This window comes from Dermochelys coriacea, chromosome 10 (assembly GCF_009764565.3).
Source record: "Dermochelys coriacea isolate rDerCor1 chromosome 10, rDerCor1.pri.v4, whole genome shotgun sequence".
Classification (NCBI taxonomy): domain Eukaryota; kingdom Metazoa; phylum Chordata; order Testudines; family Dermochelyidae; genus Dermochelys; species Dermochelys coriacea.
The window spans coordinates 85,545,132-85,569,951 of NC_050077.1; the positions used below are offsets into that span (position 1 = coordinate 85,545,132).

At 63.5% G+C, this 24,820-nt stretch overlaps 1 protein-coding gene across 2 annotated transcripts; it reads right to left on the reverse strand.

Moving 5' to 3' along the window:
• Positions 1-499: 499 nt before the first annotated feature.
• On the reverse strand, positions 500-22,334 carry MAN2A2 (mannosidase alpha class 2A member 2). Of its 2 annotated transcripts, XM_043493983.1 has the most exons (20): positions 22,192-22,297; positions 19,884-20,044; positions 17,917-18,069; positions 16,692-16,949; positions 15,579-15,723; positions 13,569-13,740; positions 12,918-13,045; positions 12,568-12,741; positions 11,890-12,076; positions 11,592-11,769; positions 9,368-9,570; positions 6,762-6,944; positions 6,470-6,584; positions 4,390-4,457; positions 3,276-3,441; positions 1,984-2,220; positions 1,790-1,906; positions 1,497-1,611; positions 1,232-1,365; positions 500-733 (listed from the first exon to the last, which is right to left on the reverse strand). In XM_043493983.1, exons 3-20 carry the CDS (start codon positions 18,046-18,048, stop codon positions 515-517), a joined length of 2,931 nt encoding a protein of 976 aa, XP_043349918.1. In that variant the 5' UTR covers positions 18,049-18,069; positions 19,884-20,044; positions 22,192-22,297; the 3' UTR covers positions 500-514. The 2 variants fall into 2 exon arrangements, with proteins under 2 accessions (XP_043349918.1, XP_043349917.1); XM_043493982.1 differs by lacking the exon at positions 19,884-20,044 and having other exon boundaries at positions 22,192-22,334.
• Positions 22,335-24,820: the final 2,486 nt, after the last annotated feature.

Here is a 24,820-nt window from a genome sequence, read left to right on the forward strand (position 1 = left end):
CCCCCCGCAGCCCAGCACCCCCTGCGGAGCCCCCCGCCCCGCTCCCTGCAGCGCAGAGCCCCCTGCGGAGCCCCCCGCCCCGCTCCCTGCAGCCCAGCGCCCCCTGCGGAGCCCCCCGCCCCGCTCCCTGCAGCCCAGCACCCCCTGCGGAGCCCCCCGCCCCGCTCCCTGCCGCGCAGAGCCCCCTGCTGAGCCCCCCGCCCCGCTCCCTGCAGCCCAGCGCCCCCTGCTAAGCCCCCCGCCCCGCTCCCTGCAGCCCAGCACCCCCTGCGGAGCCCCCCGCCCCGCTCCCTGCAGCGCAGAGCCCCCTGCGGAGCCCCCCGCCCCACTCCCTGCAGCCCAGCGCCTCCTGCGGAGCCCCCCGCCCCGCTCCCTGCAGCCCAGTGCCCCTAGTGCCGCCCTTGGGCCAGCGCTGACTGCCAGGGGAGAGCGCCCCGTTCAGTTTCCCTGTCCAGTTTCTCAGTTGCAACCAGCCTGGCCTTGCTTAGACTGGGAGCAGTGGTGAGCGCGGGGCTCAAGGAAACACTGCAGCCGGGCGCAGATGGGTCTGGGGCACTACCCCTCCACAGGAGGTCCAGCAGCCCCACTCACCACTGCGCAGGCTGGACACCCCCAGGGCCTGGGCCGTGTGCAGGGTCAGGCGGCTCTGCTTGTCCTGGATGTAGGCCATGGCTGGCATGGGGTAGAAGTTGGCCTGGAGAGGCAGCTTCTTCAGGAACCTGCGAGGCTGGATCTAGAGGAAAGGAGAGATCAGGAGGTGCGGCACCTGGCTCAGCCCTGCTCCAAGCTCCACCAATGCCCTGCGTGCCACCTGGGGGCTCCCGGCAAGCTGGCCCCCAGGCAGGGAGAGGCCCAGAAGGCGGGGGAGGGCTCTGCCCCATGGGGCAGGGCTGGGAGAGGCCCCGAAGGCGCGAGAGGGCTCTGCCCCGGGGGGCAGGGCTGGGAGAGGCCCAGAAGGTGGGGTACTGGCTCTGCCTTGGGGGGCAGGGCTGGGAGAGGCCCAGAAGGCGGGGGAGGGCTCTGCCCCATGGGGCAGGGCTGGGAGAGGCCCCGAAGGCGCGAGAGGGCTCTGCCCCGGGGGGGCAGGGCTGGGAGAGGCCCAGAAGGTGGGGTACTGGCTCTGCCCCGGGGGGCAGGGCTGGGAGAGGCCCAGAAGGCGGGGTACTGGCTCTGCCCTGGCAGGGGAGATGGCCAGGCGACAGGGAAGGCGCTGCCCAGGGCTGCCAGGCACCTGGAAGCCGTTGAGATCGGTGAAGAAGGTGTCCTCGCTGGCGATGCCAGTGCTAAGGCGCAGGGCCATCTCCTTGTTGACGTGGTCGCGGATGTCCACCAGGCAGGACACATCCAGGGACAGGCCCTCCACCCCTGCAAAGCAGACGGCTGAGTTCACCTCACCCACCCCGCAAGTGGAATGCCGGGACCCCGCTGACGGCCAGAGACTCAGCGTCTGCCCAGCCCCCCAGCTCCTGGAGCCGCCCACCCTGCGCTGCCCTCACCTGGCACGTTGTAGAGCCGCACCACCTGCTGCACATGCTGGTAGTAGCTGGCCACCTCCGAGAAGAAAGGTCCCTCGGTCACCCGCACCACGGGCGGCTCCTTGGGGGCATAGGGCTGTGAAGGGAACAAGGGCAGCCTGACACAGGTGCAGAGGCACGAGGGAGGGGAGGTATAACAGCCTGGAACCCTCTGCCTCATTCCCTCGGTCCCACCAGCCCTCCCAAGCCCCCCCTCCACTGGCCTCAGTGCCCGGCTGCTCCTAGGGCCCTGGGCCCCTCCGTGTGCCCTGTACCTTGGCATCGCCATCCGGCAGGAAGAGGTAGGCCCCACTCTTGTCCTTGGCGCTCCTGGTGCCATAGATGAGGAACTCACTGCTCAGCTTGTGCTCCTCCCCAGCCCACCGGACGCTCTGCAAGGAAGCAGGCCAGGCAGGCAGTGAGCGCGTGGGTGCCAGGCATGCTGCCTCCCACCCGTCCCCCTGCTCACCTGCAGTAGGCCGGTGAGGCCCGAGAAGCAGGCCTGCATGTGCTGGTTGTCCAGGCAGAAGTCGTCGGAGGTGGCGGGGACCACATGCATGGGGAAGACCTCGCGCGGGCGCACTGGCAAGTCACGCCCGTGCAGGTGGAGGCGCACAGACGACGTGAGCGTGGTGTGGCTGTCGAACGACTTGTACAACTGCAGAACACTGAGGCCCAGTGCTGGCAGCCGGGTCATGATGGACACCTGCCAATCAGAGGGGAGACGTGAGTAGGACCGCTGCCCCCAGACTCAGCTTTGGGAAATGGAAACAGCACTCACCTGGGGGAGCGGGTGTGGCGAAATGGGAATGTTCTTAATGTTTTGTCTGAATACTGTGAGTGTGGCTCAGTTTCCCCCATGTGTTACTCAAATGTCTAGGTGATGGGACAAGGGCGTGTGCTCGTTGCAGAGACCCCTAGAGGGCAGGTGTGACAGCCTGGGCACAGACAATGGCCGACACTGTGGCCCCAGCTCATCCTCTGCAAGAATCAGCCAGAGGTGTTGGAGAACAAAGCGAGAGGTGGAGACCAGGCGACCTGTTTGCTGGGGAAAGAGACAAAGGCCAGAGGAGGGGCACACTAGGCATGACATATGCTGGGCTGCTGGAAACTGGTCTACCTGCGGCTGGGCCCAGGGTTCTGGGGGGGCTTGGGATTCCCCCCCACCCCATGATGGACTTTGCTGAATGTTCGTAAGTTCTGTGCTAACAGGATCTGTTCTACGCTGTGTTCCCGCGACTAATAAACCCGTCGGTTTCCTGTGCTAACTGAGAGTCACTGCTGACTGCAGAGTTGGGGTGCTTGGCCCACTGGGGCCATGAAAGGGTTCCCCAGGTGGACCCACTGCGGCACTCACAGCGTGGACAGGCGGCTGAATGCTCCGCCGTCAGACCAGGAGGCACTGAAGCCAAGGAGTCTTGCCCTAGTAACTGTGCGCCCGGAGGGAGACACACTGCACTAGCGTCCTGTCTGGGTTCATTCAGGGAGGGTCCAGAGCACCGAGACTGGGACTCCTGACAGCAGGCGGAGGGCACAGCCAGGGGGAGCTCAGGGTGGGCAGGGCTGTGTGTGCCAGGAGTGGAGGAGAGGTCTGTGGGGCTGCTGAGGGGGGCTATGGGGCGTGTTCAGGGGAAGGGTGAGGGGGCTGGTATACAGAGTGAGGTGTTCATGGTGTGGGTGGGGCACTGTGTGCCTAGTAGGTTTTGCCCAGCTCAGGGCATCCCCAATGGGGCGGAGTGAGGCTGCAGCCCCATCCCGTACCTGGTAGACATCGGGCACCATATCTGTGGCTGAGCTCCACTGGGCGCTGAGCTGGACGGCCAGGGGCTGCCCCTCCTCGGAGAGCACCCGGACGCGCGGGGAGCTCACCAGCAGTGAGACGACACTGAGCCGCTCCTGCTCCAGCGGGTTAAACAGCACCACGAACCTGCACGGGGACAGCACTCAGCCACGGGGCAGGGCCTGGCCCCAGCCCATGATGGCCCTGATCCTCGACGGCCCCCAGCCCCCAACAGACGCCAGCCCTCGATCCCCAACAGCCTCCAGCCCCCAATGGCCCCCAGCCCCTGATCCCTGACAGCCCCCAGCCCCCAACGGATCCCCCTCAGCCCCTGATGGCCCCTAGCTCCTGACAGCTCCCAATCCCCGATGGCCCCCAGCCCCCAATTCCTGACAGCCCCCAGCCCCTGATCCACGATGGCCCCCAGCCCCTGATGGCCCCCAGCCCTGATCCTCGAGAGCCCCCAACCCTTGATGGCCCCCAGCTCCCGGAAGCTGCCAGCTCCCAGTCCCTGATGGCCCCCAGCCCCCAATCCCCAATGGTCCCCAACCCCCAATGGCCCCCAGCCCTCAACAGCCCCCAGCCCCCAATATCTGATGGCTCCCAACTGCCCCAAGCCCCCTATTCCCGATGGCCCCCAGACTCCAACAGCCCCAATCCCCAATGGCCCCCAGCCACCCCAAGCCCCCTATCCCCAATGGCCCCCAGCCCCGATCCCTGATGGTCCCCGGAACCCGATGGCCCCTCACAGCCTCCAATCTGATGGCCCCCCACAACCTTTGGCCCCTGACAGCCCCCCACCCCTGATGACCCCTCCAGCCCCTAGCAGTCGACAGCTCCCGGACAGCCTCAAGCCCCCAAAGCACCCCAACAGTGGCAGGCTAGAGTGAATAGAGCGCTTAGCCACAGGGGCAGGCCTGGCTCCTGGCAGCCCCCAGGTCCTCCAGGACAGAGTGAACACAGGCACGGGCCCATCCCTCCAGCCAGGCCGTGCCCCAGCCCAGAGTTGGGGTGTGCACACCCTGGGCAGGGACCCGTCCCTCCAGCCCGGAGTTGGGGTGTGCACACCCTGGGCAGGGGCTGGGCGGCTCCTACCTGGGCGATGTGTCCAACTTGATGACGGTTTTCTCAGGCAGCGAGTCTTGGTTGAGGCGCATGTCGTCCTGGCAGAGAGGAGCTGAGTCAGCGCCGTAACGCTCCCATGCGGGTACCCCCAGCCTCCGCCAGCCCCAGGACCCCTCCAGGCAGAGGGGCAGAGACAGGGAGTGGGGCAGGCCCCAGCCGTGCAAAAGGGCAGCAGAAAGCCGCTCCTGGGGAGCACCCTGATGGTTGGGGTAACCCCCTGAACGCAGGCAGGGGCAGGATAGTAGAGCTGAGGGCTGGGGTCGGGGCTGGAATCTGGAGCAAGGCAGGGAGGTTGGAGTCAGGGATGTGACTGGGGCTGAAGTCAGGGCAGTGGGTCCAGGCTGGGGTAAAAGCAGAGGGACCAGGCCAGAGTCAGGGCAGCGAGGCCAAGCTAGGGTCAGGGCAGGGAGGCCAATGTCAGGGCCAGGCCGGGTTCAGGGCAGAGGGGCCGGTCCAGGGTCAGGGGAGTGGGGCCAATCTGGGGTCAGGGCAGGGAGGCCAATGTCAGGGCTGGGGCAGGTCAGGGCAGAGGGGCCAAGGTCAGGCCCAAGGCTGGAGTCAGGGCAGCGGGGCGAGGACGGGTCAGGGCAGAGGGGCCAAGGTCAGGCCCAAGGCTGGAGTCAGGGCAGCGGGGCGAGGACGGGTCAGGGCAGAGGGGCCAAGGTCAGGCCCAAGGCTGGAGTCAGGGCAGCGGGGCGAGGACGGGTCAGGGCAGAGGGGCCAAGGTCAGGCCCAAGGCTGGAGTCAGGGCAGCGGGGCGAGGACGGGTCAGGGCAGAGGGGCCAAGGTCAGGCCCAAGGCTGGAGTCAGGGCAGCGGGGCGAGGACGGGTCAGGGCAGAGGGGCCAAGGTCAGGCCCAAGGCTGGAGTCAGGGCAGCGGGGCGAGGACGGGTCAGGGCAGAGGGGCCAAGGTCAGGCCCAAGGCTGGAGTCAGGGCAGCGGGGCGAGGACGGGTCAGGGCAGAGGGGCCAAGGTCAGGCCCAAGGCTGGAGTCAGGGCAGCGGGGCGAGGACGGGTCAGGGCAGAGGGGCCAAGGTCAGGCCCAAGGCTGGAGTCAGGGCAGCGGGGCGAGGACGGGTCAGGGCAGAGGGGCCAAGGTCAGGCCCAAGGCTGGAGTCAGGGCAGCGGGGCGAGGACGGGTCAGGGCAGAGGGGCTGCAACGCAGCAGGGAGGGGGGAGTGTTGACCTGGGGATGGGAGACCAGAGAGCCTGTAACCTGAGCTGGGAGGGGGAGGGGGAGGTGAAACCTCTGCCCTGGGAACGTGGACAAAGGCTGCAGGAGGGAGCCTGCTGGGGGGGTTAGTTTCCGTTTGGGGCTGGGTGGTGGAATGTAGGGAACCCCAGGGCTGGGGTCTAAGCTCCCTGCCCCCCATAAGGACTTGACTGAGGGGTCCTGGTTGTACCCCCAAGCTCTGGCTCAGACTGTGTTCCTATTGTCCAACAAACCTTCTGTTTTACTGGCTGGCTGAGAGTCACAGTGAATCCCAGGAAGAGGGGTGCAGGGCCTGGACTCCCCCACAGTCCATGACAGGGGCCAAGCTGGAGTCAGGGCAGGGTGGCCAAGGTCAGGGCAGTGGCTGGGGTCAGGATCAGGGCAGAGGGGCCAAGCTGAGGTCAGGGCAGAGGGGCCGGGCTGGAGTCAGGGCTGGGTGGCCAAGGTCAGGGCAGTGGCTGGGGTCGGGATCAGGGCAGAGGGGCCAATCTGGGGTCAGGGCAGCAGGGCCGGGCTGGGGTCAGGGCAGAGGGGCCGGGCCGAGTCAGGGCAGTGGGGCCAAGCTGTAGTCAGGGCAGAGAGGCCAAAGTCAGGGCCAGGCCAGGGTGAGGGCAGAGGGGCCAAGCCGGGGTCAGGGCAGAGGGGCCAAGCCGGGGTCAGGACAGGGTGGCCAAGGTCTGGGCCGGGGCTGGGGTCAGGGCAGTGGGGCCAAGCTGGGGTCAAGGCAGGGAGGCCAAGGTCAGGGAGAGGCCGGGCGCAGGGCAGCGGGGCTGGGGCTGGGCTCAGGGCAGGGAGGCCAAGGTCAGGGCCGGGACCAGGGCGCAGGGCCGGGCTCACCATGCCAAGGAACGGCGCTGTGGGGTCGTAGCGATAGGCCTCCTTGTCACCCAGCACCAGGTAGTGCGCGGCGTTGCTGATGACGTGTTTCAGGTTCACCAGGGAGTGGAGCAGCCTGGGCAGCCGGGCCGGAGCCGCGAGGAAAAGGCGGAGAGAGAATCAGCGTCAACCCTCCCCTGCCAGCCCCTCCCCCACGGGGACCCGCACCCAGGGAGAGGTTCACCCACCCAGCTCCCCCAGCCAGGTCTGGGGTCTTTGGAGCTCTGCACATTCCCGTGGCCCAGGGCTGTACCTGACACCGTAATCCACCACGACGGCCTCTTTGGCGGTGCCCGTGATGGCATCGTGGTGCTGGAAGAGCCCCAGGGCACGCCGGGCCTCGGTCAGCAGGGTGTAATCCGAAAGCGGGTATCTGCTGTCCATGCCAGCATGCCGGGCATGATTCAGCGCCAGGCTATACAGGACCTCTGCACCCCTGGGCCAGACACAGACCCATCAGCCACAGCTCCTCCCCACGCACACCCCTCACCCTGCGCCCAAACCCCCTCACCCTGCACCCGAATATCCCCTTGCCCCACACCCAAATATCCCCTTGCCCCGCCCCCAAATCTGCCCTCATCCTGCGCCTGAATATCCCCTCGCCCCGCACCCAAATCCCCCCACCCCTGAATAGACCCTCTCCCTGCCCCCAAATCCCCTCACCCTGTTCCTAATCCCTCTCACCCTGCCCCCAAATCTCCCCTCACCCAAATATCCCCTCGCCCTGGCCCCAAATTCCCCCTCGCCCTGCGCCCGAATATCCCCTTGCCCCACTCCCGAATAGCCCCTCGCCCTGCCCCCAAATCCCCCTGGCCCTGGCCCCAAATTCCCCTCGCCCTGCGCCAAAACCCCCTCGCCCTGCCCCCGAATCTCCCCTTGCCCTGCACCCGAATATCACCTCACCCCGCCCCAAATCCCCCTCACCCTGCACCCGAATGTCCCTTGCCCTGCCCCCAAATCCCCACTCACCCTGTGCCTGAACCATCTCAATCTGCCCCTGAATCTTCCTCGCCCTGCCCCCACTCCCCATCGCCCTGCCCATAAATCCCACCTTATCCTGGCCCTGAATTCCCCTCACCCTTCCCCCGCATCTCCCTCACCCTGCCCCCGAATCCCCCTTGTCCTGAGCCTGAATCCCTCTTGCCCTACTCCCGAATCTCCCCTCACCCTGCCCCCGAATCCCCCTCACCCTGCCCCTGAATGCCCTCGCCCTGCTCCCAAATCTCCCCTTGCCCTGCCCCCAAATCCTGGCCCCCTGAATCCCCCTTGTGCCCTGAATCTCCCTGTGATGGTGCCCCCCATAAGGCTTTATGGAAATATGCTTATGAATATATATGACTTAACTGGAATATGTTCTATGCTACATATGCCATGTAACATATCTATGTAAAGGTTATGATCTACTGAATCTATTAATCCTATTTGTATGCATGTATCATTTTTGTATTCCAAGTTATGAATATTGGCCGTGTACTGGCTTGATTTCTAAATAAACTTAGTAGAGCATTGGTCAGTTCCTGGAGAAAGGAATTCACTAAGTTAAGTGCCCAATTAAGAAGCACTTAAGGAACAATAAAAGCGGCAAAGAGTCCTGTAGCATCTTATAGACTAATGTGGGTGAATACGTCATGCATCCGACAAAGTGGGTATTCACCCACGAAAGCTTATGCTCCAATACGTCTGTTAGTCTAAAAGGTGCCACAGGACTCTTTGCCGCTTTTACAGATCCAGACTAACATGGCTACCCCTCTAATACTTAAGGAACAATGCATCTTGGAAGGCTCCAGTCCACATAAGAAGTCTTCCTGGAGACATTCAAGATACCTCATGGGCAATGGCTTCTGCCTGTAAAACTGTGAGTCACGCATGGACATGTGGCTTGCCCAGGTGACTCCAGAACTCCATCTCGGAACTGGACTGTGCATAGGCGAGAGGAGGGGGTCTCCACCCACAAGAGAAAGTCTATTTAAGCCCCTGGGAGACCCCTCCATTTTGTCTTCAGCTGGCTGAGGAGATAGCCTCTCTACCCCCAAGAATACCTGAAAGAAACTGGAACAAAAGATAGTAACTACAGGGGATGTGAGCAATTGCTAGACCCAGATTAGAAGGAGATTAGTCTGTAAAAGGAAGCTTACTGGAACTGGAGGTTTTGTCTGTATTCAGTTTTATTAGACATAGACTTGTGGGTTTTATTTTATTTTGTTTGGTAATTCATTTTGTTCTGTCTGTTACTACTTGGAACCACTTAAATCCTATCTTCTGTATTTAATAAAATCACTTTTTACTTATTAATTATGTATTAAAGTAACTTGGGGGGGGCCAAACAGCTGTGCATATCTCTCTATCAGTGTTATAGAGGGTAAACAATTTATGAGTTTACCCTGTATAAACTTTATACAGGGTAAAACAGATTTATTTGGGGTTTGGACCTCATTGGGAGTTGGGCATCTGAGTGTCAAGGTCAGGAACACTTCTGTAAACTGCTTTCAGTTAAGCCTACAGCTGTTAGGGAACGTGGTTCAGACCTGGGTCTGGGTTTGCAGCAGGCTAGTGGGTCTGGCTCAAACCAGGCAGGGTGCTGGAATCCTAAGCTGGCAGGGCAGAAAAGCAGGAGCAGAAGTAGTCTTGGCACAACAGGTGGCAGCTCCCAGTGGGGTTCTGTGATCCAACTCATCACACTCCCCTCCCCTGAAATCCCCCCAGTGTGTGCCCCGAGTCCCAGCCCACCAAGCCCCTGCCCCCATCTGTCCCACCCCCAAGTCCGTCACTGACTGCACTCTGCTCCTTCCAGCCCAGCCTCCTGCCCTGTCCCCCACTCCCACCCTTTCCCAGACACCTGCCCCAGCCCCATGCCCTCACCGGAGATGGGCCTCCAGCACGCGGTCCAGGCTCTTGTAAAAGGGCCGGGAGGTGTAGTAGCCTGTCCAGTAGTGGTCCTCCCGGTCTGCATAGGAGAAGAAGTCTCCGCTCAGCACAGGGAAGCCGGGCAGCTTCATCCCAGGGACTATCCCGGTCCTCTTGGAGAGAGCATCAAAGTAATCGGAGAGGGTCCCGAACTGCGCCTGCAGGGAGAGTGCGGCCCCATGCCGCCCATGAGCCAGGTGGTGGCCCCTGGTGCCAAGGAGAACCCCCCACTCTGGGACTGCCAGGAGCCAGGAATGGGCAACAAGGGATGGATCACTCGATAACTGCCCTGTTCTGTTCATTCCCCTGAAGCACCTGGCATTGGCCACTGTGAGCAGACAGGACACGGGGCTGGATGGACCTTTGGGCTGACCCAGACTGCAGCCAGCCGAGGCCCCAGGACAGTAACAAACCAACAGAGCACCTGGAAAGCAGGTACATTGACAAGGCCAGAGTTCTGACAGCTACACTGTGGGGGGGCGTCCCCCATGTCTCCCCTCAGGGGGTGGGTGGGGCTCCCCAACCCCCCATCCCATAGGGGATGGGCGGGGCTCAGCATACACCTCCTCGAATCCCACAGGGGTGGGTGAGGCTTGTTGTAATAAATCATAGAATCACAGAAGATTAGGGTTGGAAAGGACCTCAGGAGGTCATCGAGTACAACCCCTGCTCAAAGCAGAACCAACCCCAAACTGTGCCTACAAACGTACTCACTTGTGAGCCTCACTGTGGGAAGTGGCTAGAGGCTGCTCCGGGGTCCCTGTAACCTGCAATCATGCTGTGCTGGGGAGGAGGGAGTTGGTTGGTAGCCAGTCTGCACTAGTGCAAGCCAACCGGCCTCCCAACAGAAGTCCAGGTCAAGTCAGCGGGAGACGCAGGGAACCAGAGCCAGGGTGTGGAAATGGGGCCCAGCCAGTGGACAAGAGGGGAGGCCGGGCCTTGCACCCCCATCCCTTGGTCCCTGAGAAGAGGCTCCGAGGAGGGCTAGCTACCCGGGGGAACTGCTGACTGAAAGGAGGGGCAGGGCAAGCTTTTCCGTCCTGGCCCCCAAGACGTGCTGTGCTTCCATCACCATGAGCCTGGGACATGTCCTGACCGGGCCAGGCCAAGACAAGGCCACACCCACCGGCTCCAGCTCCATGCCAACCACTGCCTGGCACAGCACTTTGTCACCCCTCCCGTGTGCCCTTCTCCTTCCCCACCGTATTCCTTCTCTTCCCTATTGCTCCCTTTTCCTGCCCCTCTAATGGGTCTGGCTTTGCTGGCCCAAGCTGTGTGTCTTGCAGCCCTGCCGTGAGCCTGGGAGCAGCCAGAGGCATGGCCTGCCAGCTCAGCACTGGGACAGGTTTGCCAGTCTCAGCATGGCTGCGTGCTGGGCCTGTTTCTCCAGCAGGGAGGCTGCATGGGCGAGCTGGCGCCGGAGCCAGAGGCTCCGTTTCCAGGCTGGGCTGGACTTTCCTGTCCCTGGCTGTTTGGCTGGTTTGGCTTTCTCGGAAACGGGCTTGGAAAATGACAGCATAGGCACCACTCCAGCCCAGCTCAGCCAACACCTCCTCCCGGAGGGGACCCAGCCTGCCTGGGGAGCACCTGGCGGCAGTCAGACAAGGGGCCTGCCTTCTGAGGCCACACAGCGCCAGCACTGGGCACAAGGGATGCTGCTCCAGGGAACACTTCCCATCGCAAATGCTTTGATGGGGCTTTCCTTCTTCCTGCACCTTTGGTAGAAGGAGCCAGGCTGTTCAGTGGGGCACATGCCTGGCACTGAGTGGGCAGAGGGCTCCCTAGGCTAAACCCCAGGCCTCGCTTAACCCTGTTTAACGCTGGACAGTGACAAGGTCGTGTTAACACTTGTGACTCTTCGGGCCCATATATTCCATCAAGACCAATATAATTCCCTGTACCTACCAGTATCCTCCAGGGGGCAGCACTCCCCCCCTCACACCCCTGGCATCCTCCAGGGGGTGGGGCTCCCCCCTCACACCCCGGCATCTCCCACGGGGAGGGGCTCCCCCCTCATATCCCCAGCATCCCCGGGGGTGGGGCTTCCTCTGCAACCCTGACACCCCCCAGGTGGCGGGGCTCCCCCCACACCTCCAGCCTCCCCCAGAGAGTGGGTGGGGCTCCTCTGAACCCCCCAGCACCTCCCAGCTGCAGCCCCTTTGGGAGCCCGGTGCGGTACCTGCACGTGCAGGCTGGGGTGGGCGTTGAGGAAGTCAAAGAGGCGCTGGTAGTTGAGGAACTGGGCGTCCCACTCCTGGGGCTTGTCGTAGCGGAAGTCGTCTCCCAGAGGCACCAGCAGCACCTTGCTGCGGAACAGCTTGGACTTCTTGCGGTACTGGTCCAGCAAGAGGTGTGCCCTGCGGCAGAGCAAGGCGAGAGGCCTCAGAGAGCAGGGCCAGCGGGTGCAGAAAGCACGCCCCGGAGCCAGCCAGAATGCTCAGACTCTGGGGCCGAGTGGCGGGGCACAGCTCACTCACCGTTCGGCCACGTTGGCCTCGGTGATGGCTCGAGGGGGCACCTTCCATGGACAGTTGATCCTGCCCCCAGGCAGGCGCTTGAAGTCAAACTGGCAGCAGATCTTGGGGTCAGGGCCGCAGGTGTGGGGCACGTCGTAGCTGTAGAAGGGCATCATGTGGCAGAAGATATCAGTGCTGGAGTCTGGGTCTGCAGAGAAGCAGCCAGCTGAGTTGCTGTGCCCACCCCGGGCGCCATCTGCCCCTACTTGGCTGCTGTGCCCCCCAGGTCTCATCCATGGCACCATGGAAGGGCCCCCAGCCCAGCCAGGAGGAGGAGCCCTGCTTCAAGTGCCACCAGAGCCAGGAATGGCAGCAGTGGGGCCATGGCCCAGGGAAGGGGAGCCCAGCTTGCCCACACTCCAGGCCAGGGCAGGACGGGGCAGCCACACCTGAAGGACACTGGGACCCAGTCACACACAGGAGGGAACAGCGGGGGGCCTGGCAGGGCAGGCTTGGTTCAGCGCCAGAGGCCCCCACCCTCAGGGACTGGGACAGGCGGGAGGGGCCTGCTCCTCACTCAGAAGGCCGCATGTGAGCAGGGATCACTGAACTGCCAGGAAAGAGGGCAGCAGCATCACCTCACACCCGCCCTTAGCCCCAGGCAGCCTCTCACCCCACCTCTGGTCCAGGCCCTCTCACCCCAGGTCTGTCTCCACATGAACTCCAGGTTGTGAGTGGCAGCGAAGTGCTTCTTGGTGGCATAGTGCACCCTCTGGATCAGCATGCTGGTCAGGTTGGCGCGTCTCAGCAGGTAGGGCATGGTGGCGCTGTGCCCAAAGGGGTCGACAGCCCAGCCAGACCGCGGGGTCACACCTGAAGGGAGCACCAAGTGAGGCTGGGTGGGGCGAACCTGGTGACCCCTCCCTAAGGGCGCGGCCCCAGGCGTGGGCAGCACACCCAGTCCCAGAGCCCCCACAACCCCTTGGCCACAGTCACAGCCATGAGGAGACAAGGGTGGATCTGCACTGGCCCAGCCCCCCATCACTCACCGATGTTCTTCTCCAGCCACTGGTGCCCCTCAATCAGCTGGTCAATCATGGCGAAGTAGTGGGAATTGGCCTCGTCGGGCATCACCCAGCCGCCCGTCACCATCTCCAGCTGCCCATTGCCAACCAGCCTGCAGCGGGCACCAGAGAGTCGGGCCAGCGCCCCGCCCCAAAGCCAGCGCCCCACCCCACGACCAGCGCCCCCACCCCACGGCACCTCCTGCCGGCACACCCAACAGTCAGTGCCCCGCCCCACGGCCAGCGCCCCCACCCCACGGCACCTCCTGCCGGCACACCCAACAGTCAGTGCCCCGCCCCACGGCCAGCGCCCCCACCCCACGGCACCTCCTGCCGGCACACCCAACAGTCAGTGCCCTGCCCCACGGCCAGCGCCCCCACCCCACGGCACCTCCTGCCGGCACACCCAACAGTCAGTGCCCCGCCCCACGGCCAGCGTCCCCACCCCACGGCACCTCCTGCCGGCACACCCAACAGTCAGTGCCCCACCCCACGGCCAGCACCCCCATCCCACGGCCAGCGCTCCTACCCCACGGTCAGCACCCTCAGAGGAGGCACTGTGTCTCCACTGGGTGCTCAGGCTGGGGAGAGTGGGCGCGGTGCCTCTCCACGGGGTGCCGCTGTGGCCCCCCATACCTGCGCACCGCAGCACGTTTCTGGGTGCTGATGTTGTCCCACCACTTGGAGAAGAAGGAGATCTCAGACCAGATGAAGCGGCGGCGCGGGTCCTCCTGCAGTTTCAGCACCATGCTGTTCAGGATGTGCTGCGTCTGGTCTGCGTAGTACTTCTCAAAGGTCTTGATCCAGCCTGTGCAACAAGCACAGGGCAGGGACTGAGTGCGGAGCCCTGCCTGCAGGGGCTACATTCCCTCTAAGCCGTGTGGCCACACAGCAGGGCACTCAAGTGCAGGCACTCAAGACAGCAGCAGGGAGAGATTCCTCTCCCCCAGTCCCAGCCCCAACCCACCCTGGCCCGGACCTGCTGCAGCCTGGGGAGAGATGCCCCTCTCCCGGGCCCTGTGACACTCTGTACCTCGGGGGAACACCCTGCACCCCCATGTTCATCCTTATAATACGATTGTGTGGTATCTAATGCAAAGTTTGTCATGTTGGGTGTCTTCAGAAGGCTCATGATGCACTGAGCATTGTTGTCACAGTGATGTTATAGGTTGTAATTTCATGAATATAGTTATGAGGTTGAAAATGTGTCCTCATGGCTTCAAACAAGCCCAGGCAAAACTCTCGAGGAACAGAAGGGCAGTTCATACCCCATCAAGGCATGAATTGGACAAACCCAGCCCAGCCTCACAGGAACAAAGGACACTGGCCTAGGCAGCAACAAAGGATCTGTTGGACTCTTGAGGGAGTCACCCCCTTACCTCATCCTAGTCCCAAACTGACCAAGGGAATGCTCACCTGACTCAGAAAGGGTGGGGGGAGGGAAGCCAAGAGAGCAGAAAGAATATGATAAAAGGGAGAGACATTTGCCATGCTCTTCTGCTCTCTTCCACCTCTATCTACAGACACCACCACCAAGTGACTGAAGCGCTGATCAAAGGGGAGAGCCTGGCTGAAAGGCAACCAGCCAGCCTGTGGTGAGAAGCATCTACATTTGTAAGAGCACTGAAAGTGTTAAGATCATCTTAGAATGCGTTTTGCTTTTATTTCACTTGACCAAATCTAACTTCTTGTGCTTTGACTTATAATCATTTAAAATCTATCTTTGTAGTTAATAAATCTGTTTGTTTATTCTACCTGAAGCAGTGCATTTGGTTTGAAGCATGTCAGAGACTCCCCTTGGGATAACAAGTCTGATACATATCAATTTCTTTGTTAAACTGACAAATTCATATAAGCTTACAGCGTCCAAGACACTGGACACTGCAAGACAGAGGTTCCTAGGCTTGTGTCTGGGACCGGAGACATTGGCTAGTGTCATTCGGTTGCACAATACAAGCAGCGGCTGGCCAAAAGTGCTCACTCACGTAGCTGGGAGCAGCTTACATGCCAGAGGAACAGCCCAGGAGTGGGGATTCTCACAGCAGAGCAGGGTAAAGCTGGCTCCCAGAGTTGAGGACTGGAGTGACCTAGCAGATCACCAGGCCAGATAACACCAGGGGAACGTCACAGTGGGGTAAAAAAGCCCCTCTCCCAGGCCCAACCTGCCCTGGCCCAGACCTGCCGCGGCCGGGGGAGATGCACCCCCCTGCTTCAGCCCTGAGCCCCCTCCTGCACCCCAAACCCATCATCCCTGGCCCCACCCCAGCCAGAACCTGCACCCCCAGCCAGAGCCCTCACACCCCTGAACCCCAACCACCTGCCTCGACCCTGAGCCCCTTCCCACACTCCGAACCCCTCTGCTCCAAACTCAGCATATGAATTTAGTTATGTGCACCAATATGGAGGTGATGTGTCACACATCACCTCCATATTGGTGAACAAAACAAAATTCATTCCGCACATGGGTGGGAAAAATTAGAGGGAACACTGCTGAGAGGCCAAAGGACTGTGTCTGGGACCTCCGTCTGTGTGGCCTGGGGACCATACCTGGGACCCTTCGCCAGGAGATTCCCCGCAGCTCAGCCTAGGGCATTAAGCCCAGGGCCAGGCTCCAAGGCCCCAGCCTGCTCCATGGGCCCCACTCACCTGGATCGTTATGGGAGTGCGGCACCACGAACACCTGCAGGGGCTCCGTGTCCCATTCATGGGGCTCGTAGGTGATGTCAAAGCCCTGCTTCCACACGCCGCCGTCCTGGTTATCAAAGGGCAGCACCGAGGCCACGGCCAGCATCTGCAAGACCAGGGACCATGATCAGTGGGAGCAGCAAGACTGGAGCCTCCAGGCCACCAGCCTCATCTCCAGTCCCCGGCACCAGGCCCCCAGGACACCAACCTCAGCCCCAGTCCCCGGCACCAGGCCCCCGGGACACCAGCCTCAGCCCCAGTCCCCGGCACCAGGCCCCTGGGACACCAGCCTCAGCCCCAGTCCCCGACACCGGGCTCCCAGGACACCAGCCTCAGCCCCAGTCCCTGGCAGAGAGCCCCTGGGATGCCAGCTGCATCCTCCACCACTGGGATGCCAGCCCCATCCTCAACAACCCCAGTTCACACCCCCAGGACGCCAGCCCCAGTCCCAAACTCCAGGATGCCAACCCAGCCCCTGCACTGGAGCCATCTCTAGATGCTCAGCGGTGAGGGGCTGCACCAAGAGATAGACTTTGCTCCTGCCCCAGCCCTCAGTGAGAGCACGGGGTGTGACCCCAGATATCTCAGGCCCCTGTCCCCCAGCCCCTCGCCCCACACAGGGGGCTCTCCCTCCAATCCCCCAGCCCCTTGGGCCCCCACAGGTGGCTCCCACTATGACTCCCCTGCCCCTCGGCCTCTTGCAGGCGGCTCCCCCGCCCTTCAAACCCTGCAGGCAGCTCCCCCTCCAAACTCCCCCCCTTCTCGTCTCCCCCGCAGGCAGCTCCCCCTCCAAGCCCAGATATCTCAGGCCCATGCCCCCCACAGGCGGCTCCCGCTCTGACCACCCAGCCCCTCAGCCCCCTGCAGGCGGACCCCCCTCCAAGCCTCCCATCCCTCAATCCCCTGCAGGAGGCTCCCCCAATGATGCCCCGGCCCTCAGCCCCCCACAGGGGGCTCCCCCTCCAAGCCCCCCACCCCTCAACCCCCCGCAGGCGGCTCCCTCTCCAAGCCCCCAGCTCCTTGGCCCGCCACAGGCGGATCCCCATCCCACCTAGGCCCCCGGCCCTCGCTCACCTGCAGGTCTGGCTTCTGGCCCCCGCTCCCCAGCGCGAACTGGCAGTCCTGTGGGGAGATGGAGAAGAAGCTGGGCCGGCTCTCGGGTGGCAGCACCCAGGAGCCGTTGGGTGTGTGGTAGGGCAGCAGCACCGGCTGCCCCTCCGCGTGGGCCGTCAGCTCCAGCACCGACTCCTTGATGTGGCTGATGATCTCGTGGTTCTCCTCCAGCAGCTGCTCCAGCTGCTCGATGCGGTTCTGCAGCACCGAGATCTGGCTCTGCAGGTCACAGACACGGGGTGAGAGCAGCATCCCCCCGCCCCAAAATGCCGGGGAAAACTGCCCATCCATCGTCCACGAGGCATTGCCGCAGCTCCAGGGGACGCAGATTCACACAGCTGCAACCCAGAAGTAACGGGGTCCCTGGCCATTTGCCCAAGTCGCTCTTTACCCGCAGAATGTTTGGGGTTCATTGACCCCCCATTTTCCAGCAGAGAGCGGTGAGAGCGAGAGCCCATCGGGGCTGCCTGCGGGAGCCACCTGTGTATTAGCTGCTGGACTGATGGCCTGGCAGTGCACTCTGCAGGGAGGGTCAGCACGAGGGGGCCTGCCATGCAAGGAGCAGAGTCAGGGCTCAGTAGGGAGCGCTCTCCTCTCATAGTCAACAAACGACCCCATTGCCCCAGGGCAGTGCTGGGGGGTGCTGGGCTGTTGGGAGCAGGCTGGGGCACTCAGCAGGGGCACTCTCCCCTGGCAGTCAGTGCTGGCCCCTGCACCCAGAGTGGCACTAAGGGGGCTGGGTGCAGAGGTGAAATCCCAGACAAAAAGCATGTTCAGTAAATCTGGGCAGGCAGCCAGAGCCCAGCAGCTGGCAAATGCCAGTCAGCCTCCCAAAGCTCCCTGCAGTGCCACCCAGACAGGGAGCCACCAGCACTCCCTTGCCACAGACTGTGCCGCTGTCCAACTGCTGCCACATCCCACCCCAGAGATGGCTGCATGTCAGTGGTGGGCAAGCAACCCTGGAATAGACTTGACTCATGCTAGGTGCACAACCCTGGGACGTTTCTTCCCCCGTGGGTCTAGGTCCCAGGGAGCTGAGGTTCGGAGGCCCCTCAGCACTCGGCCTCCCCAGGCTTCCAACACATGGCCAGGTGAGCAAGGGGGAACTCCCCCGCAGGCACCATGGGAGGTGATGGCAGAGAGCCCCAGCCCCACTCCTCCTCCCCTGGGTGCCAGGGCCACTTACCCGCGGGAAGTTGCCCCCACTCTGGTGCCGGGCAGGGTCGTGCTGCACTCGGTCCAGCATCAGGTAGAGGGAGAAGACGGCCACGCAGAAGATGGCAGCTCCGCACACTGTCACCTGCTTCTTCAGCTTCATCCCGGGGCTGCGAGGACCCACCTGCCACCAAGTGAGCCACAGAGCTAGGTCAGGGCCCAGTGCCAGGCCCCTCGCCCCCCACTGCAGCCAGCCCCCCCGACAGACCCCCAAGCCCCTCTTGCACCAGGGCCCACGACAGGCCTCTCGCCCCACACTGCAGCTAGCCCCCCGATGAGCCCCTCACCCCCAACTCCAGCCAAGCCCCCAGATGGACTCCCAATCCCCACTTGGGCCAGCCCCCATGATGGGGCCCCACTCCCCACCTGGGCCAGCCCCTCAGCAGGGCTGGAGGGTCCTGAGACCCCACAGGGGGCAGGGGGCCCTGGCAGAGTCTGAGCACACAGGGAGGAAGATGAAGGCCTCAGCCCTGGCTGGGCCACCCCACACCCATCGCCCCCCGGGCTCCCAGCGCAGGCTGGGCCGCCCCACACCCAGCGCCCCCCGGGCTCCCAGCGCAGGCCAGGCCGTCCCACACCCAGCACCCCCTGGGCTCCCAGCGCAGGCCAGGCCGCCCCACACCCAGCGCCCCCCTGGGCTCCCAGTGCAGGCCGGGCCGCCCCACACCCAGCGCCCCCCCGGGCTCCCAGCGTAGGCCGGGCCGCCCCACACCCAGCGCCCCCCCGGCTCCCAGCGCAGGCCGGGCTGTCCCAATCCAGCGCCCCCCAGGCTCCCAGCGCAGGCCGGGCTGCCCCACACCCAGCACCCCCCGGGCTCCCTGTCCTGCCCGGCCCACAGTGACGGGCAGCGCCAGCGCTGCTCACAGACTCAGCTGGGGAATGGGGGAGGCTGGTGGAGCCCAGCTGGGAGCCTGGCAGGCTGCGGGGCACACACAGGAAGCCCGTCTGCAGCAGGTGGGTGCCAGAGCCCCTGCCCCACGCCGGGCAAAGCATGGCTGTGGCCTGGTTACCCTAATCCCGCCGCGCTGGATCCGTCCGGCGGTATTTTTAGCTGTGAAGCCTGGGACGGCGCCAGGAGCTGGGCAGGAAGCTGAGCGTGAATTACACCCTGCCCTGCACAACCCCCAGCCGGGCACACGGCACTGCCGGCCAGGACACCTGCTCCCCAGCCACAAAGGGCACTGGATCCCCTCCCCCACTGCACTGCCACACCCCTCCCCCTTGCTCCACCATGTCCCCCTCCCCCCCACTGCACCACCACACCCCGGACCCTCTCTCACACTGCACCACCACACCCCCTCCCCCTCCCCTCACTGCACCACCACACACCCCTCCCCCTCCCTCCACTGCACCACCACACCCCTCCCTCCACTGCATCACCACACTCCTGACCCTCTCTCACACTGCACCACCACACCCCCTCCCCCCCACTTCACTGCCACACCCCTCCCCCTAGCTCCACCATGTCCCCCTCCCCCCACTGCACCACCACACCCCTGACCCTCTCTCACACTGCACCACCACACACCCCTTCCCCTAGCTTCACCATGTCCCCTTCCCCCCACTGCACCACCACACACCCCCTCCCCCTACTAAATCACCACACCCCTCCCTCACACTGCACCACCACACACCCCTTCCCTCCCCTGACTGTATCACCACACCCCTCCCACTCTCTCACACTGCACCACCACACACACCATCCCCCATTCCCCATCCCCCGTTCCCCTCCCCCTAGCTTCACCACCATGTCCCCTTCCCCCACACTTCACCACCATGCCCCTTGCCCACACTGCACCACCACACCCCCCTCCTCTTATCAAGCCCCCTCTAACCAAATTCTCACTAGGATGAAGGCACAGATTTCTGGCGGGGGGGGGGAAGGATTAACCCCTGGGGCAATTTGGCTGGAGTGGGTTGATCCTCTGCAAAAGCTACCCTCTTGCGCAGCCAGCCAGCTGGGCTGGGTGCAGGGATTGCTGGCGAGGGGCTCCGGCCGGGGTCCTATAGGAGGGCAGACTAACCAGTCCCAGTGCTCCCTTCTGGCAGTGCAATCAGCCTTTGGGGCCAGTGTAAGCTCTCGGGCAGGTCTCCAGGGGCTGGAAAAAGGAAGTGACCAATGCCCCTACCCTGCCATCTGAACCAAGAACTGGCATCCAGTCTGGCACGGGAATCATCCAGGAGGCCCCCACCTAGCCACAGGGCAGCAGCCGGAATAAGGCAGAATCCAGCCAGATGGAAGAAATTGCTCCCAGCCCCCCTTCAAGGCATTGGGCCAGCAGCAGGAGATGCTGAGGGCACCTGAGGTGGGGCAGCTAGGCCCTGCCCAGCCTGGCTGGTGGGCCTGAGACCCCCAATCCACAACACACAGCAGCTGCCAGCGGGAGGCTCCAAGGACTTCCCGCGCCCATTCCACTGCACACAGGGGCCCAGCTGACACACTCGGGAATTTGCACAGCCCCCCCCAGAGAGGAAACCCAGCTCTGCTGGGATGGGGCTCACCAGTTCTCTGAGCAGAGCAACTTGTGCCCTGGCAGCAGCCAGCCCCATTGTGCTCTCTTCCTAGCCATACACCACTGCCAGGGGAGCCTGGCACCGTCCCTGCACTCCCGATGACAACTAGTCACCAGCTCTGCCCAGGGACACACAAGCTGCTCCTGCCTCAAGGGGCTGCTGCTAGGGCTGAGCAGCCAGCCCTGGGTGGGGGGTGGGATTCCAGCCAAACTCAAGCTCTCTGGGCATCTGGAGGGCCAGGGCTCAGCTCGGCACTGGGCAGAGGCAGGAAGTCTGGAGTGGGAGCAGGAGGGAGCGTGGAACAGGCAGAGTGCAGGGTGAGAAAGGGGGATGTGGCAAGGGCCCTGGAGAGGGCGAGAGGGCTCAGTCTGCCCTGGAAGCCCGTGAAGGGGTTCAGATGGGTGGCTGGGGTCAGCATGCAGGCGAGCAAGCTGGTGGTAACACCAGCTGCCTGGCTGCATGGGAGGGAAGGAGATTATAGCTCAGGCCATGAAGTAGCCGCTCAGGGATCTCTCTGAGGGCCCAGGGGATGGGACAGGCTGGCTAAGCCAGTAACTAAAAGCAGCCTAGGAAAGCCGGGGAGGGGTGATGGGAGGGGGTCCCAGCCCGGCTCCTGCAGAGGAACTGGTAGCAATGGGCTCTGAGGTTGTGTCAGGAAGTGGATACAGGGGAACCAGCTGCCATCACTTATTTGGCTTTGGAAGGCCTTTGAGCTAAGCTGTCCTGGTGCAGAAAGTGGCCCGACAGGGAGTCGAATGTGTGAAATGGTCAGTTTCCTTCCTGGCCAGTGACTGCCAGCGGTGGGGGCACGGTTTTGTGCTAGGCCCGTGGGCTAACATTATTACGGCCCTGCATGGGGCTGAGCAGTGGGGGCAGAACTGATGGACGACACAAAGTTACTGGGGTTTGTTGGGAGCAGGGGGATTGTGAGGCCCGGAGGGTCACACGAAGTAATGTGCAGTGCCTACGCCCTATGATTCGAAAGGCCCTGCTCTGTTCATTCCCGCTCAGGCACCTGGCACCGGCCAGTGTCGGCAGACAGGACGCTGGGCTGGATGGACCCTGGGGCTGACCCATTCTGGCTGATGTGCTGTTCTTAAATGAAGGGTATGAGCCCAGGACAGGGACCTGGGCTCTGAGCCCCCAGGCGGCTGAAGCCCGGCAGTCAGAAGAGCGGAGATGTCTGGGCGCTGAGCAATGGGATGGAGAAGAACCTAGTGCCCGGTGCCTATAGCTCTGTGGAGCGCCCCGGCTCCCGAGTCCGGGGCGCAGCAGGGGTCCCCCAGCACTGGAGGGGCCTGGAGAAACTCCCCTCTGGAGAGGCTGGGCTGAGACCCAGAGAGGGGCCCGCGGAGCGCAGGGTCTGGGGCCGCGACAAGGGGCGCTGGGGGACACTGCCGGGGCTCCAAGGCCACCCTGGTTCCCAGCCTTGCTCGGCGGAGCTCGGCCGCAGGGCGCGGCCGGGCCGGGTCCCCAGGCTACGGGAGGGAGGGACATGTCTCCAGCCGGGCCAGGGCCTGGAGCTGACCGGGGCGCCCAGCTCCCGCTGCGGCGGCAGGGTCCGGCCCGCGCTGGCGCTGCGGCTGGCGGGGCCGATCGGGAGCTGTCCAGCCGCACCGGAGCCGGGCCGCCCAGAGCCCCCGGGCCGCACCCCGGGGCCCCTCCGCCCCGGGCCGGCAGCGCAGCCCGCGGCGCCAGGTGCGGGGCGCGGACCGGGCCGGGTCCCCCTTACCTCCCGCTCCGGCTGCGGCAGCCCCGGGCCCGGTCAGCTCACATCCTCCGCCGGGCCGGGCCGGGCCGGGCTCCGATCCCCGGGCTGCGCCGGCTGCTGGGACCGGGCAGGAGGCTGCGAGCCGGGATGCGCCCAGGCCCCTCCCCCGGCTCCGTCCGCCCCCCGTCCAGGCTCCGCCCGCCCTCCTCCCCCGGCTCCGCCCGCCCCCCTCGCCCCCGGCTTCGTCCGCCCCCCCCCGGCTCCGTCCGCCCCCCCGCTGTCTGTCTGTCCATCCCCCCCTCCCCCGGCTCTGTCCATCCGCACTCCCCGCCCCCCACTGTCTGTCTGTCCTTCCGCCCCTCCCCCGGCTCTGTCCATCCGCACTCCCCGCCCCCCACTGTCTGTCTGTCCTTCCGCCCCAGCTGTCTGTCTGTCCGTCCCCCACTCCCCCGGCTGTCTGTCCGTCCGCCTGCCCCCTGCTGTCTGTCCATCTGTCCCCCCCAGCTGTCTGTCCGTCCGTCCCCCCCCTCTCCATCAGTTTGTCCATCCTCCCCACTGCTGTCTATCTGTCCGCCTCCCTCCCCTGTCCCCGTCTGTCTGTCTGTCCGCCCTACCCCACCCCTGTCCCCGGATGTCCATCTGTCCCCCGTCCCCTCCCATAGAATCACAGAAGATCAGGGTTGGAAGAAACCTCAGGAGGTTCTAGTCCAACCGCCTGCTCAAAGCAGGATCAATCCCCAACTAAATCATCCCAGCCAGGGCTTTGTCAAAACCCTAAAAACCTCTAAGGGAGGAGATTCCACCAGCTCCCTAGGGAACCATTCCAGGGCTTCAGCACCCTCCCGGTGAAATATCCGAATATCCAACCTAGACCTCCCCCACTGCAGCTTGAGACCATCGCTCCTTGTTCTGTCATCTGCCGCCACGGAGAACGGCCCAGCTCCATCCTCTCTGGAACCCCCCTCCAGGGAGTTGAAGGCTGCTATCGAATCCCCCCTCGCTCTTCTCTTCTGCAGACTGTTGTCTGTCTGTCCTCCCCCCATCCCCTCCCCCTGCTCTCTGTCTGTCCCTCCCGCCATCCCCTCCCCCTTGTCTGTTTGTCCCTCTCCTTTCTCTCCCCTGCCCCCCATCTGTCCATCCTCCTCCTGTCGCTATGTCTGTCCCTACACCCGTGTCTCTATTTTTCCCCTCACCATTGGCCTCTCCTGCTGGGGCATGACACTGGCACTGACAGGTGCTTCCAGGTGTGTGTGGTGCCAGGGACTGGTTACCCCAGAGCCATGTCCCTGTGCTGGGACCAGCAGGACCCAGCTGGGCTGCACATCCCCAACTCCCCTTCCCCCTCCCCTGGCTGGGCTGCACCCCCCAACTCCTCTTCCCCCTCCCCTGGCTGGGCTGCACCCCCTAACTCCTCTTCCCCCTCCCCTGGCTGGGCTGCACATCCCCAACTCCCCTTCCCCCTCCCCTGGCTGGGCTGCACCTCCCCCGCACTGGGCTGCAGCTACAGGGAAACCACACCAAGGTCCCAGTGTCAGGCCAGTCAGAAGGGAAAGTGAAATTTGAGATTCAGAACCCCCTTCCCTTGCTCCCCTCAGGGTTAAACAAGAGAGTTCTGGACCCAGCACCATGCTCAGCTCCAGCCAGTGGCCGATTAGCCACTGGGCCAACAGGGCCCGTGCCCCGGGGGCCCCTGCACCCTGACCCCACTCCCTAGCTGGAGCGCCGGGAGGGGATGGGGGGGGCCTCACTTGCTCTAACCCGTGGGCCCCACAAACCCTAATTGGCCTCTGGCTCCAGCCATGGGAGGGAAGTGAGGAGTGTGACAAAGTGGGGTTTTATTTATCTTGTTATGTTGTATGTGAGTCTTACTGTCCTATACTAAAGTTTCCCTGTGTACTGCACCAATACTTCGGTGATGGGAACTGGGTGTGTGATTTTGCTGAGGCCCTCAGGGCAGGTGAGACTGCCCAGCTGTTTGCACCTGTGTAACCTGAGACCCAGGAGAGGGATGTGACCAGTTGGCCTGGGAAGTGAGACAAAGAGAAGGAGGAGGGGCATGAAGGGGGGTGCTGGTGGAGGTCGGGTGGCTGGAGGTTGGCAGTTTACTTGTGGGAACTGGAAAAGGGGGAATCCAGGGCGTCTGGCTCAGGATTCCCAAGATGGACTTGGCTGAAAGTCACTGATGTCTGTAATAGCAAGCTCTGTTCTATGCTATGTTCCTGTCGATGAATAAACCTTCTGTTTTATGCTGGCTGAGAGTCACATCTGACTGCGAAGTTGGGGGGCAGGACCCTCTGGCTTCCCCAGGACCCTGCCTGGGCGGACTCGCTGTGGGAAGCGCACGGAGGGGCGGAGGATGCTGAATGCTCCGAGGTCAGCCCCAGGAAGGGGGGAGCCGGGTGAACTGTGTGTCCTGCAGACAGGCTGCTCCCAGAGAGGAGACTCCCCCAGAGTCCTGCCTGGCTTTGTAGGGAGCAGCTCCAGAGCATCGCCCGGGGACTCCGTGACAACTGGTGATAGTGGTGGGATCAAACTGCACCCCTGGACAGAGCATCCTGCAGTAAGTGACTAGGGAGCAGTAAAACAAAGGGGGATTAGCCCCAGGCAGGAGGGGCTGGCAATTTAGCAATGGCCCTAGAGGGAGGAGTCT